This window comes from Opisthocomus hoazin, chromosome 7 (assembly GCF_030867145.1).
Source record: "Opisthocomus hoazin isolate bOpiHoa1 chromosome 7, bOpiHoa1.hap1, whole genome shotgun sequence".
Classification (NCBI taxonomy): Eukaryota; Metazoa; Chordata; class Aves; order Opisthocomiformes; family Opisthocomidae; genus Opisthocomus; species Opisthocomus hoazin.
In genome coordinates, this window is record NC_134420.1 from 44,250,075 (window position 1) to 44,265,688 (window position 15,614).

Sequence of the window (15,614 nt, forward strand, 5' to 3'; positions counted from 1 at the left end):
ACATAACAAATCTCACTGGAAGAAGCAACTGAGAGAGAAAGCTGTAAATGTTTGAAAGAGACATTTTAAAATGAAATGGAATTTCCAGGTCAGCTACATTATTACTCAGCAAAAATTGCACCAAGGCAAGGCATAGGCAAATATACGTAACTGTTATTACCACAAGCTATAAAGACATTCCAACCTTCCTTCAGACTTTCCCTACTGAAATTCTTCAGTGCCCACTTCCCTTCACTTGCCTGCATTTTTCCTAGATTTTGCAGGTTTCCCTTCTCCTCTCGAGCCCTTTCGCTGCTTTCTCTTTACAGCTGCTGTTGTTCTATAGATCGGTAACTCTGTCCTGCTGTCAGCAGCTGAGCAAACTCTTCACTTCCCTGCCTCCAGCAGCAGAAAATGCAAGAGAGTCCTTATACAAAATTTCCTCCATGCTTGTTGCATTTGCTTGCCATAGCAGCAAATAGTTAAGCAGGCATTCTCCTCCTAATGGAAATACGAGTATGTAGTTACACAGAAGTGGAAGTTTTTGAAGCATTACCAGAATTTGTAATGTGTTTTTCTTTTGGTGAAGCATATTAAAAGAAAACAATAACATATTGGGCCCAAAGTGCTTTTGAACTTACTCTACCCTCTGTTCTTTGTCCTGTTCCTAGGGGCAAGTTTGGCAAACAGCAGATTTCATCCTTTTATCATCTGGTTCTCTGAGTCCCAGAATCAAACTGATCACCACAGCTGCAGTTCTCTGAGTCCCAGAATCAAACTGATCACCACAACTGCAATAAATAAAGTGTCTGTTCAATAAGTTATGATACCAAATATTATTCAACATTCTTCTGGCCAGGCGCAGAGTCTGATGCGCAGAACAGCACATCTCACTTACCGCCTTTTTCCTTGCAATCAAAATTGTTGAGTAATCAGTGGGTGCCAGATACGGGAAAGCAGAATGTGAATAATGCCAATTTGCTTGGTTTTGTTTACACTTATTATTTAAAAGAAAAATGCCTATAGCGATATGGCTTTCTCCAATTATGAAGCACAGGTGATGTGTTAACAATATCAGGCTTGAAGCCTGTAAGAAACGTGATTTTATGTATCTACCTGCTCTGTCATAGTGCATGATTTCTAATATATTTCTAATTCGTGTCCAGACATTTTTATGCAGCATTTGATTGGATAAACATCTCATGGAATATTTAGCACATTCACTGATAGAAACTTTCATAGTTCTATTGTATCATTCGGGAATACACTGTATTTTTGTCTGACTTAATTGTTCAACCTTTTTGGCTGTCATGCAAGGAGAAAAATTATGGTGTGAATCATTTGGTTAAATTTGTTGCAGTCTAAAAGTGTTTGTTTTAAATGCATTCTTTCTGATTTTTTTTTTTTAAAAAGTTCCGTTGTGTTTTTTTTCTCTTTGTTTTCTTTCTCTAGGCTGAGGTTCAGCTATGCTATCTGGAAGCACAAAGAGATGCTGTTGAACAGATGTCCTTAAAACTGTACAGTGAGCAGTACAACAGTAGTAGCAAGCGAAAGGAAGAGTTTGCTGATATGTCAAAAGTTCACACAGTGGGAAGTAATGGGTAGGGAACTATTCTTTTTGTTGTTTTATTCTCACTGATCTGTATTTTTTTTTACATGATACACTTTTTCTTACTTCTAGTTAACCAGGATTTTTCTTCCTAGGCCAAGAGCAAGGGAAAACTTTCCCTATTTATTTTTTTTTGTATATGAATGCAAAAAAATAATGGGTTCTGGATAATTTATCCAAATCATGGCTTTATCCAAATCATACCTAACATGATCGAATAGCAATCATTATTTTGATTTTAAAAAATGTAATGTGTCCTTTTGCTTCAGGCTTTTATCCTCCAATGGCTTCATGTCTTTTGATTTCTTGGCATCTTCCAACTAAGCAATTCTATAACGTATTAATACCTCTGCAAGACACTTCTCTATAATCATTATTCTACTAGACTAGAAAATATGAATGTGAAGCCATTCACTTATAGTTCACCAGTTCGAACATCCCAGTTTTTTACTTCTAGAAAACTTTAACTGTTTTCCCTTGACCTGGTCTTCTCAGTCTGTTTTTTAATAAATGTAAACACACATATAGTATGTATGTAAGTGTGTATATATAAAAGCATTAATTCTTAATAGTTTGAGCAAAGAATCTTGACAAGTTATGGACTATGCTAAAAAAAGTCTTTCTGCCTTTCCCTTTTTAACAACCAAGAAAACTTGTAGATCTGGTCTTTTTCTTGAAGATCTTTTGAAAATTGTATCTTCCAACTGCTAGCTCCTTTAAATGGACATAAACCATACCTGTGAGTTCATAATAGAGTGGGGCAAAAGCAGTTTGAAGGAGCCAGCTAGTGCTTATTGTTTGGGTAAACCAACATCCTGGTACAAGTTTTCTTGTAACTAGTAAATAGAGTAGAACTTTTGCCTGCGGTTTCCTATGCAAGGAAGGTATTTGACCAAGGTGTTCATGAGTTCTTTATCTCCAGAACTTCCTTTTCCAATTCTTAACTCAATGTTGAGGTCTTGGAAGCACAGTTTTATTAAATTACCGACTGTGAAGATAAATGAGCCTTGTAAACATCCCCTCTTATTATATGGAAAGATGACTGTTTTAGAAAAGTTGATGTGGGCTAATTACGTAGGATTACTGAGATCCTGATTACATATGCAGAAATCTGTCAGATTCTCAAACACACCAGTGCAGCTAGTGCCAACCATAAAAATAATTTGTTCAGAATTGGTGTGTATGTGTATATAAATGTGCACTGGGGGCTACATCTTCAAAAACAGCTTCTAATTTTGCAGCCACAGTTGAATGTGAGCAAGACTTAAGGTTGTCATTTTGTGTGGGACGCAAGACAGTAAGGTATCAACAGACATTTGATTTTATTGAGGACAGGGTATATAAAGCTTTAAACCTCGTGTAAAAATCCAGTTTATAACTCTACATACCATTTGTATAAAGAAAACAGGCTCTTAAATGCACTTGTTAGCACTTGTAGTTGCATGCTTATTACTGTAGTTACATGCAATTACTTATACACTGGTAGTGCTCCCTACATTTTTTGTGCTGTGGCCACCTTTCTGGGCCCTTACGTTCATCCCAGCCCTTAGAAGCTCAACAGTGGCTTAAGGGGCAAAGCATAGGAGGGAGACAGATACAATACAATGTATTCAGCCATTATAGGAACTGGAGTGGGCTGAATTCAGATGGAAAACTTCCAGCTGAACCAGTCTGAGTTATTGTATTGAACACAATGGAAATGCCTTTCAGCTCTTTGAAAATACAGTTCATACAACATCTCCCTACTGCATAAATGCTGTGGACAGAAAAACTGTGGACAGACATTCCACAGTAGGTTGACCTAGCTAGAGACCGAGATCTCTGCAGAGAAGGGGCCATTTACACAACTGGGAAAACGATGTTACCTATCCATTATCTGTTGTAGAAGTTTGGCCAAGGAGAAAGAACAGTGTCTACAGGGAGAACAAGAGTTATAGTAGCTGGAGAAAATTGTTTATGTAGTGGGGGAAAGATCTGGGACATGGCTTTGTGTAGGAAATAGCTAGACTGAGATAGGTAAGGAAGGATCTGCAGAACAGGGTGATGCCAGTGGGTGTGTAAAGAACAGATTTCCTGCAGAGCAGCGATCCTGTTACAACAGTGATAGAGAGCGTTCTCGTGTATCTGCATGGAAATGACTAAAGTGATAATGCAAGAGAACAAATATCCGCTGCAGGAGAACTCCAGCTAGCCAGGCAGCAAGAGGTAACCAAGAGCAGTTGAGAGCAGCTGTAAAATGTTGTAGCAGATCTGGCTGGAGATATTACGTCTCCTCGGAACCAGGGAGGAATTTATACAGGTACTATTGGGAGATACAGTTATGATATTTACAACATCATTGCACAACATGAAGGACAGATCGTGGAATCCTGTCATACCTAGTATTGGGCCTTCATGGATGAGGCTTTGAGAGAAATGCATTAAAAGGGACTTCAGGTATGCAGAATATAAGGCAATTTTAAAGCTGTTGAAGTCATAACTCTTATTTCTCCTACATCCTCCTAATAAAAACATGTGTATGGAAAGGAGTTCCAAAACCCAGAAGCTTGAAAGAACTTTTTGTCTGGCTGCATTTTTTTGGAAGGCATACCAGTGTGTTTACAGTATTTCTAAATACCATGTGAGTTATGCCATCAAAGAAATAATACAAACTGGAAGTGTGTGTTAAACATGGGGAAAAAGGCTGATGGAAATAGCTTCACATTCCTTTTTATTTATTAATGCCACAGACGAACTGGTTTTCTCATGAGAAAGGTGCTCATGAATTTTCATTCAAAATAATAAATCGATGTCCACATTTTAAGAAATATGTTTAGGGTTCAAGGGATTAGACATGCAACTCTGCATATCTGATTCCCTGTTTACTGAGATAAAATATACTTCTTAATGTCATTTCATTTATTATGTAGCTAATGGTTTTAGTTTATTAACCAACCAGCCTGTATTAAGGAAGCTATAGTTACCTGCTCTTTAACTAATATTACAGCATTCTTGTTGGCAATGTTTGGGTACTTTTAGTTGAGGAATATTTTTTTGCAATAAACAGATGACCTAATTTATTCTTTTTTAGCGATTGGTGGATTTGGATAATCAACCAAAATTAGATCTTTTCTGTAGTTCTTGCGTCTGTAACACACATCAGTATTTCAGAAGTTATGCTTTCCCTGATTCTGCCTGTGGCAATATGAAAAAAAGATCTGCTAATCCCAGGAAAAATAGATTCTGAATAAGAAAGAAATACTCAATATACCACAGAAATACTGACAAGTACATTTTAATCTTAACCTGTCACTGATCTTACAATTGCTGGATGTTCTCAACATCTTTTTAGCGGCTTAGTAACTTACATCCTTTTCGAAACAGTAATTTAGTAGTAATCAGTAGATCCATCCATTTAGATGTGAGGCATTCATTTTACAAACAAATTTTTTTAACATTATCAGAGTTATTTTAAAACTATTAAAAATATTGTAATAAAATTCGAAAAAAAAAGAAACATAGATGATGCTATGTAGGCTGACTTCACTATCTTCAGGCTCAGGCAAATAACTGCCATAGACAGTTTGCTTAAAAATGCTCCCAGATGACTTTATTTTACAGCAGAAAACTGAAAAAAAAGAGAATAGGCACAGTATGTAAACCATGGGGGGAGAAAAAATCCCCACTATGTCTTGTATCCCTTCCTGGGCTTTTTCCGGTGAAGCCTGTTTCTCTCACTCTTTGTTTTGGGTTGTGCTGTTGTTTAGAACTTCAGCTAGAAATCAGAATGTTTGGCTGTTTCCTAGTGCTTATCTGGGTTTTATAAAGGTCAGGGAAAGTGCTTTTGTATGTTTGTAAAGGATCAATTCATTCTATTGCACCAATACACGGACAAAATTGGACTGCAACTAAGATGTAGTTCTACAGATGCAAAGCAGGTGTTTGGATCCAGCACCAGTACTTTACAGTAAAATCCCAGTCCACTTCCTGGTGGAGCTTCCAAAGGCACCCCATCCCATTCTGGCAGCAGCAGGTCATGAACGTTAGATGTAGGCTTTCATTCCCGTCATCTCCATATCTCAATTCAGATTTTCATGGGCACAAACCAATCAAGTCCAACTGAATCTGCGATGATTTATATGAGATGAAATCTAGCATCTTATAAAACATATGTTTTAATAACTGCCTGTCAGTTTTATCACTTGGGATAATATTTGGATAAGGCAGAAGAGGAAAAAAGGAGCAGTAGATACTGAAGATACAGAAGGGTTATACAGTTTGCTGAGGAAGGGATAAAGATTCAGTATCACTGCAAATACACCATTCAAAATCGAGTTTAGTTTTATTTTAGTTTCAAAATTATATCTGAGTCAAATACCTCCTGAAACAGGAGAAATGCCCTGAACTCCAGATGAAACTATTATATTTCAACAATAGTAACTTGCCCTTTTATGCTTGCTCTTCTATAATAGCATCATCGCTTACCTTCTCAGGGCAGCAGGCAATTTTAAGTAAGTGCACCTCATAAATTATTGAGTAAAAGTATACTAAGTACAGTGGATTAAACTAGAGAGTTACTTCAGAAGCAGGAATCAACACTTGTGCATTATACAAGACTTCCTTTGTTGTCAACTCATTGAAAATAATACCACAGAAGGCAAATGCTTTCTTCTCTCTGGCTTGCTTGCTTGCAGAAAGACAGTGCTACTTGTCACAACTTTATCTATAAGCTTTAAAAATTGCCATGCATATGGCACTCTAGTTAGTAACAAGTGAAACTGCGATAGTATTAATGACGTTAAAAGCATATTTAGTTTATTGTTTCTCTGTTGAAATACTGCTATTTTTTTAATGCCATTGTTAAAAAAAGTTGTAAATAATTGGAGAAATTATCTTTAGTGGAACATGCACTATTGTTTGATCAATACAGGGCGTTTTTTGATACTACTGACAAGGCTTTTGTTAGTTCCAGTTTTGCAAGTTTGAAGATCCCTTTCCAAGGGGTATCTTTCTGACAAATGTGCAGTTTTTCAGCATGCACCTTCTGTCTTGTATCACAGTGTTTTAGGAGAATCTAAGCTTCACTTATTCACCAGACTTTCAATAGAGAATCACGTTAATCCTTTTAAGCTCCTTATTCTAATGATTTATTTTGTTGAAAACCGTAGTGATCCTCCTTTGAATTTTAATGATTGCTGGCTATTCAAGGATTCATTGTTTTGACTTCCTGTCCTTACCTTTGTTTCTTACATGTCTGTAGGGAACACCTGTCTAATACTGTATCTGGCCTTAGTTCTCACTGGCTTACCATATTCACTCAAGCCTATCTTAAGGCGTTAAGTTGAAATGCTAGCTACTCATCCATGAAAATAAATGTAGGATATTTACAGAGATAGGCAGCTAGACAGCAGAGCGACGGCTGAATGGATTGAGTCATTTTTTGATGAAAATAGTATTTTTATATGAATTATATCAAGACGATCGTTGCAAAGTTTGCTCAGTATAAAGTCAGCACTTCAAAAACCATTAAACAACAACATTTGTGGGGGATTTCTATTTCAAAATTTTTGAAGCAAATGCAGTATGCCAAAAGTTGTCAGGATTTGGCATCGGCCGCTGAATTTAGATCGTGGCACTGGTTTAAATTGGATTTCAGTTTTCATTTTCATCCACTCTGTATAAATACAGAATGTCTCTTTAGAAATACAACTAGGAACATCATGAGTTTTCAAGAATATATTATTCTAATACAAGATTTTAACAACTACACAGTATTTATGCATAATACATTTTGTTCCTTATCTACAGCCTTTTGGACTTTGATTCAGAATACCAGGAGCTCTGGGATTGGCTGATTGACATGGAATCCATCGTGATGGACAGCCATGACCTGATGATGTCAGAGGAACAGCAGCAGCATCTTTACAAGGTTAGCGCTACCGCTACTGCCTTTACCTAGCTATAGAAGATCTGATTAGCTTGACAAGTCTTTCTCTCACAGGATATCGCTGCGTTCATTGTATGTATCATGGTGTCTATTAGAATTCCCTTCCCTGTCCCCAACCTCATTTCCATCCCCTGTGCGCTGACAGGCTGCACCGACATCATAATTGCAAGAAAGTTCCCTTTATCACATTCTATTTGGTGTAATTCTATAGAAGGACAAAGATTTGTCTTCAAGATGAATAGAAATAAATGAAACTGCATTAATAAATAGACTGAAACAAAATGAAGGAAAAAAATGAAATGGTAGCATTTAACAAAATGTGTTTTGATTGGAGCTTTCAGCTGGATTTTTATCCACCTTTCAGACCTCTTCTGGGAAGAAAGAAATTTGCCTTGATTTTGGTTTGCTGCTGCCAGGATACAGGACTCTTCCAATTTAATTTTTATTAGTGATACATAAAGCAGACATTGTCATGTTAAGTCATCACACTTGCTTGTGATTTCAGCAGGATGATTTTGAGCTTGCATATTGATTGTAAGGTCTTCATCTAGCATACATATATATATATATATTTATGGATATACACACACACGATTTCTCGTATTTGTTGTAGCAGACTCAGCCCAGAAGCTTTATCACTTCTTTTAGATAGACAGTACTTTTAAGAAGTTCCCCAAAATGTGTGATTTGATCCTAAAATTGATTCAGGCTTCACTGTGTGTCTGAGAAACTGTAGTCTACAGGTCTGAGGGGTGGTGGGCGAAAGAAAGGAGGGGCTTTCAACAGAAATATCAGGCTGCAGTAAATCTTCCTCATTTAGGCAATTTTTATTGGAGTAATTCTGACAGTTGTCATCCTTGAATTGCTTTGAGCATATGGCATATTTCAAAGAGCAGATTGTGAATCATAAAAAATAAAATTAATAACTAACCACAGAATCAGCAACAGTATAATGACAAGAAACAACTACCCTCTAGCTTTTTTTTATTTCTTATCAAATAAATGGTGCATTCAAGGTCAAATAGAAGTTGTTTTCTTTCTTGTAGGATTGCATGATTTTATAATTTCTTAAACAGAATTTATTTTTTCCTTGCTTTGGCATCCTAATTTCTTGATGGTCTTCTTGCATTTTATTCTTTCTAATTTTAGTCCTTCTATTTAAAATACCCAGTGAGAAAGGGTTGTTAAATTAATTCAAATATGTTTGTAAATGGAAATATGGTTCAGGTCCAAACTGTGCTAGGCTACAACTGAGTTTAATTCAGTGGCCTCGATGTCTTGCTTTGACAATCAATTCTTATTTTTGCTAACATCTTTTTCCTAACTTTCTAAGTACTTAATCAGACTCAGTCATACATTAACAAATCCTGGCCCTGGCTAGGCCCAGAAATAAACAATGTCAGAAATGGGTAAAAAGTTTCTTGTGAATCTAAAATAAGGTGGTTTGGTGGTGCCTGTCCATATAAGACCAGTTTGTACCATGCCCAATCTAACTACTAGTTTTAGTCCTATACTAAAAAAATAAATAAACATAAATTTTAAGGAAACGATCCATCCATCAGGATGAAAAGGAACAAAGCTTGAGCAGTCAGCCCGAGTATTTTAGGTGCTATTTAGGCTACTTCCCTTTCCGATATCCAAATGTAACAGTTAAGAATAATTATAGATGGTAAGGCTGATATAAATAATGCATGTTGAGAAGAGGGCAATAATTTAAGAATTATTCTGCCGGACAGTCTGGTAGCAAAATGAGGAATATTGCATATTCAAAATGGGAAGTAATAGTCTCTTAATATTATGAAATTCTGTATTATGATAGGCATGACACTTCTGAAAGCACAGAGTTTGTGCCAGAGAGAGCAGCCGAGTGTAGTCTGCGCAGCACAGACAGACCAGCCCCGCTTCCAAAGCGCAGGCAGCTTATTTGCTGTGCAGGTTCCGCAGGGAGGGCATCTGCTGTTTAACAGAGCCCCCATCTCAAAGCACTTACCTGGTCACTGCGAAACCACTGGAAGCAGGGTAGAAACAGGCGGCCTGCCCTCCCGCAGTGACTATCCTCTGCATACACCTTTCTAGTGAGAGCAGCAAGCAATTTGTTAAGGACTGAAGGAAAGACTAAACTAGAAGTGTGGAGTTTGGTTAAGAGATGATTAAGGAGTGTCCACAAAGCAGGAGGAGTGTTTGCAGGTAATGTAAAAAGCTTGACTGCATACTATTAAGATCTATTAGCCTTTCAAAAAAACAAAAAAAACCCCACAAAAAAACCCCAAACCACAAAACAACCACTTCCCGAAGAAGTGTTGAAAGCCCCATAATTTCAGACATTTAAAAGTAGACAAAAGAAAACATTAGCAAATGTAATTGAGGGAGCAGTTCTGCACTAGCAAAAGAGAGATCAGATAAATCGCTAGGTCTTTATCATCCTTAATTTCAGAGATTCGCCTGACAATTAATCATGCCCGCAAAACCAGTATTAATAGTTTTACAAAACTAGCCTAGTAAACCTGTCTTCTAATCAGTAGTGCCACCCTTGTCATGTGGAGGATCTTCTGCAGAGCCATGGATGGTCTAGTGCTCCCAGCTAAGGGCAGGAGCAGTGCCTGCGCTTCCCTTGAGCACAGCCATTCGGGTCTGCAGGGAGAGAAATCTGCGGAGAGAGATTCAGGCAGCGATTATTCTCAGGATTCCTCAGTTATGCGGGGTGTTGCGAAAACACAGGTCTTGCTGCAGTCTTTATCAGTCACAGCTTCAAATGTGGACCTGCTAGCTGCACTCTCTGCCTTCTGGTGGATTCTCCTCAACCCACAGATCCCTTCTCAGTTACTGAGCTGACACATAATAGCACCTCTGAGCCAGCTCAGCACGCCACCTCTGCCAGGGAGCCTGCTGTGGTATCCCCATCACCAACAGTAATCATTGCCCCTAAGGAGTCTAGGAATGGGAAGGAGCAATGATAAAACAGGTAAATCGGAAGGCAAAAGCATACATTAAAGCAGCATAATGTAATATATAAATGCTAAAATTGCATATGGGAAAATAAAATGTATTTTCATGGTTAGACTATTTTCCCAGTGCTCTATTTTCAGATTTAATACAGATTTAAGTCAACTCTCAGCTTAATTTTGTTTTGTAATATTCCAGGAGCTTCACTGTTTTTTATTAGGATCTTTATTATCTCTCTTTAACTAGGTTTTGTTTTGCCCTTACTATAATAGGAGCAGCACAGACTTTTTTTTCTTTTAGCTCTGAATACATATGTGTGACTTTCTCTAGATTCCCTAGATTTCAGTGCAAAGATTTACAAAAAGACAAAACTATTCTTCCTCACTATGCTCCCCATAGCCCTAAGTGATTTCAGCTTTACAGTCTTCAACTAGCTAATGATTTTGAGAATCAACTGGTGTTTGATAAAATGGCAGTCATGGAATGAATCGCTGACAGTTTATTTGTCCTCTAATGCTTTATCTATTAACAAAGAAAAAATTACAAGGAGCATTTCCATGTTTTTGGACTCTTGCTTCTTTGTACTGCTGTAATAGCTCAGTTTAATGCCAAATGTATCATGTTTTTTTCATTTTAATGTACTGCATGTGAGCCTGATCCCATAAGCTCTAAGTACACAGAACTTGCACTGACTTCAGCTGTGTTCGTATGCTGTTACAGGCGGATCAAACTCAAAGAATTTAAACTCTGCTAATTAGCCCTTTAGTGGGAACTTGAGTAATTCTGTACCTCGAATGTTCAAAAATGAAGCAAATCAGTATTTACTGGAACTGTGGAGATTAGAAATGAGTGTACTAGACAGAAAAGTTGATGATAATTCTTTCCATTTTCCTCAGAAGATTAATTGCAAAACTTAATTGTGTTAGATTAAAACCCCATTTAAATAAGTACAGTATGACTGTTGAAATTGTTAGTACGCTCAGAATGGAATTAACTAAAGGTTTTTAAATATCAAATAAGAGAAATGGTACATTTCTGTCTGGTTACAAGTAAGGTATGGAGGTTTTACCGCCGACCGCAGACGCCGTGCGCCTTGCCCTGGTGACTCCCGGCGGCGGCAGCGCGCAGGCTGCGCGGCTCAGCCGGCCCCGCTCTCGGCAGGGCGACTGCCGAGCGCTGCGCACAGGGCAGCGGCCCGCGCTGGGAAATGACCCGCAAACGCACGTCGGAAGCTGAGGATACCCTTCAAAAAAGAGTTGGGGGTAGGGGGGAAACCCCGGCAGCGCTTTTGGCCCCTGCGCGGGGTGCTTCCTCCTGCCTCCCTCCGCGGGCGGGCGCGCTGCGGGCCCGGGGACCGCAGCGGCCGCGGGGAGAGCTCCCCTCATTTGCATCGCTTCTAGACAGCCCCGCCGCACTCTGTGCTGACAGGAAATCACTGTCTTTGTCACCTTTTCTTAGTGATCGCCTTTTGGCGGAGCCTGCCCATGTGACCAGGATTAATCACAACAGTTCTGGCTCAGAACTCGATGGCATGTTTTCCTCAGCGCTTCAGTAATGGTGTGGAGGAGTCAGTAGGAAATGACTACATTAATTTCAGAGTGAAAAGATAATTAACACTTAAGGACTAGTGCTATAACCTATGGAGCTATTATTCAAATTAAAACTAATTTATTGCAAACTTGTGGAAAAAACCAAAAACCAAAAAACCAAAAAACAACCATCATTTAATGCAACTCTTAAAATAATCTTACAACTGTGAGTCCTCGCGTTTAAAAAGAAGCACAAACTATATTTAACGTGGTAATATAAATACATAAAAACTCAAACATTTGAAACTGGAGGCTGAAGTATGTAAAGTGCTTACTTCGATGATATGAATAGGATACTGGCAAACAAAAGCAGCAGTGTGCTCCTAGAATGCTGTGCTTCAAGGAGTTTCCTTGGCAACAGAAATGCAGTTCCAAAAGTAGACAGAACTTTCCTCAGAAAACATACTATTAATAACAACCTTCCGGAACAACTTGGAACAATTTGACTACTTGGCAATAATAATGCCAAGTGTTCTGCAAATTAATCTAACACATAACAGTTATACGTTTCTCTTGCCCATAATTCTCCTGAGCCAGGGGCCTGAGTTCTCTGCTGTTAGAGGATACAAATGTGCAAAGTGGTTCCAAACGCTGTGCAGAGAGAGGGCTCAAATAGCGGCAGCCTATAAGGATCAATTAATGTGCTTCGTATCATTTTAACTTGTAAAACAGATTGGTTTAATTGGATTACTTTGTTCCATTTAAAACGAGTCCTGTGTACCTACTGAAGCCACATTGTAGTTCAGTCTTTATTTCGAGCAGATTTTTCGTGTAAAGGAAACTTATTAAAAGATTAACAGCCTGTAGAGTGATATATTTGGACAATATGCTTAGGGGATTGGTTATAAGCTGGAAAACGTGAAGATTTTTGCTCCTACACTGCATAGCCTGCACGGTCCGGGATGCTGTCTGTCTGTCTGGTAATCCGTCCGTGCCTGCACGAAGCTGCTAAAACAGTAAGTGTAGAAGGTGATGATCATCGTTTGGGAGGAAGCTCTCAGCACACTGCAGGATTAAGCCCCTTGTAGATAGTAACTACAAATCTGCTATGCATGCAGTATTTTTAGGTATGTCATCATTTCTGTATGAGCCAAGAGAATAAACTAATTTCAGATTTGCCTTGCCAATAGGAATCATTAGAATTCTACTAAAGGCCATAAGTTTACCAGACGGGAAAGGTAGGCTGTGCTACTACCTCGACTTTTACTGAGTTCTTAGATCTAAAGGTTAAAAGTAATCAATATCTCATTGTGCAGCCTGATAATAAGTAATAACCAGGACGTTTAAAAGATTGCAGATAGCACTTAGGTGTGTTGACCCATCTGGGGGGGCTTTTTAATTGCAATCAGAATAGTCAATATAATTTGCTAATAAACTTTTAGGCTACCTAGCAAAAATCACCACCCTTTTGAAATATGGCTTTAATGCTATTAGCAAATTGTGTCCCAAAGTGAAAGCTTTTCTTTTATCTGACAAAGCATTTGTTACACTTTAAAAAAAAAATGAGAAATATTATTCTGCTAAATAATATCAATGGAGATATTCACTAGAAATAGTAAATTATGGCACTTACTTATGTCTACATACATGGACTGATACATGCCTCAATGGAAGTTATTCTTTGCCTCTGACATTGTAGTGTGCTTTGAACTGTCATGTATAGTAAAATGACTGAGCTAAGTTCTGCAGAAAACTCCAACTTCAGTTACTATTCTTTGTGAAGTTCAGTAGTTTCCTTTTGCTAGGCTGTTGGGTTTGTTTCCCTCAACAGATTAAGAACCTCTATGACTTTCCACATTAGGTAGGAAAATAAACTGTTTTGTATGAGAGGTCTCAAAAATGCCTGATACCCCAAGCAGCACTGAAAATCTGGCTGCTATTAGAACATCAACTAAATGAGTTCAGGACCTGACACAGCAAAGTTTCTTAGTCTCTTATTGCAGAGGGTGATGAAATTGGGTAAATTTTTCTACATGAGCATTTTCACTTCAGTTGCACTGGAGAACAGAGTGAAAACTCCTTTGTGACACTTAGTGTAACAACCAGCTCATTTTTCAGTGGTCCATATGTTTAACTTTGTAGTATGATTAAATTCCTTGCTACTTCTGGCAAATTTTATATTTTAAAAAGCAGAAAAGGAAATTATTGTTGGCAAAAAGTCTTACTTTCAGCAGATAAATGTTAAGTTTTAATGTCTTATATAATTACAACAGGAAAGCACTGATTACCATGTCTATGGAAATACGAAGTCTAGAGAATGGATAAAGAAAGAATATGAAAAATATTTTTACATTTTCTTGGTTGCTTCCATAATATATTTCAAATGCAAACATGCATTTTTAAAGGCAGCAGTGTAATTTCTATGGAGCAGATTCCCTGTATTTCCGCAAGAAGTGGCTTCATGCCTTTCGCAAGAGTAAGTGGGTTTCTCCCATTTCTTCCCAGCATGACATTGAAGCAGAACTTCGCATTGTAGCAAAGCAGTATTTACTGAGCTTGTAGCAAAAGCCAGCACAGCTTTTGGGAGATTAAAGCAGTGTGTCTAGAATGAAAGAGGCATTCGACTTCAAACAAAAGTAAATGTGTACCACATAGCTGTCATCACCATTCCTTGCTACAGCTGCAAAACGTGGACAGTTTACAGTCATCACGTCAAGCATCTTAGTCAGCTCCACATGCTCTGTCTTTGTGCCCTAGCTGGTATAAAATGGTAGGGTAAGGTCCCAAGCAGAGAGACCTTGAATCATTGTCAAATATTCAGCACTGAAGCAATGGTCTGGCCCACGCAGCTGTGGTGGTTTGAGTGCATACGTCCAGCAGTAAATTATCCAAAGCCATTTTCTGTTCATCAAGCATTTTTAGTTTTTAAAAAAGGGAAATGGCACCTTCATTCACCCCAAAGGATGATGAAAATGACAACCTTCGTTGCTTTCTATATGTTAGGACTGCCTAGTGTCCAAACAAGGTTGAAAGGGCTCAGGATGAGTCTCAAATATACTAAATTATTCACATTCTCGAAAGAACAAGTAAGAATAGCTGACATGTAGCAGCACTCTGGCCCAATCATTAGACCAAGAGTCCCTAAGAAAAGGTGTTATATCTGTGCTGTTATATGTGCAGTCAAGCACCAGGGACAGCAATACCAATGCTGCAATGTTCCTTGGTGCCCTGAACCGAGTAAAGAGGCAATATAAGGCTTCAAAACATGTTCTGATTTACATTGTTCTTAGCACAACCTTTCAAAACTTTATCCATTTGTCTCAAGGAGTTTAGGTTATCTGTATTTTCTTATTTCCTGACACAGTCAATCACATGCAGACCACATGTAAGCAGTGCAGAGTGCGAGGAGCTGCCCACTCTGCAGCTAGTATTTAATGTTTTACGGCAGATGTTATGGAAGTTCATGTGAATCAGCTGACTAAAATATTCTCATAAAGTGGTTTGTGAATTTGTACTCACAATCCACTCATAAAGTCTCATATACAATGATGCCAAAAAAGGGAGATCATCCCTCTACAAAAATGAAGAAATTCAAAGAAGCCAGGAGTGGTTTCTCTTTATCACACTG

At 38.2% G+C, this 15,614-nt stretch overlaps 1 protein-coding gene across 4 annotated transcripts in view; it reads left to right on the forward strand.

Annotated features, from left to right (window-relative positions):
• AKAP6 (A-kinase anchoring protein 6) overlaps positions 1-15,614 on the forward strand; it is a 299,941-nt gene that overhangs the window by 202,204 nt on the left and 82,123 nt on the right. For all 4 annotated transcript variants that reach the window (XM_075425714.1, XM_075425718.1, XM_075425717.1 and 1 more), the window contains exons 8-9: positions 1,432-1,580; positions 7,376-7,496. In XM_075425714.1, coding sequence (XP_075281829.1) covers positions 1,432-1,580; positions 7,376-7,496 — 270 coding nt within the window. The remainder of the gene's footprint in view (positions 1-1,431; positions 1,581-7,375; positions 7,497-15,614) is intronic.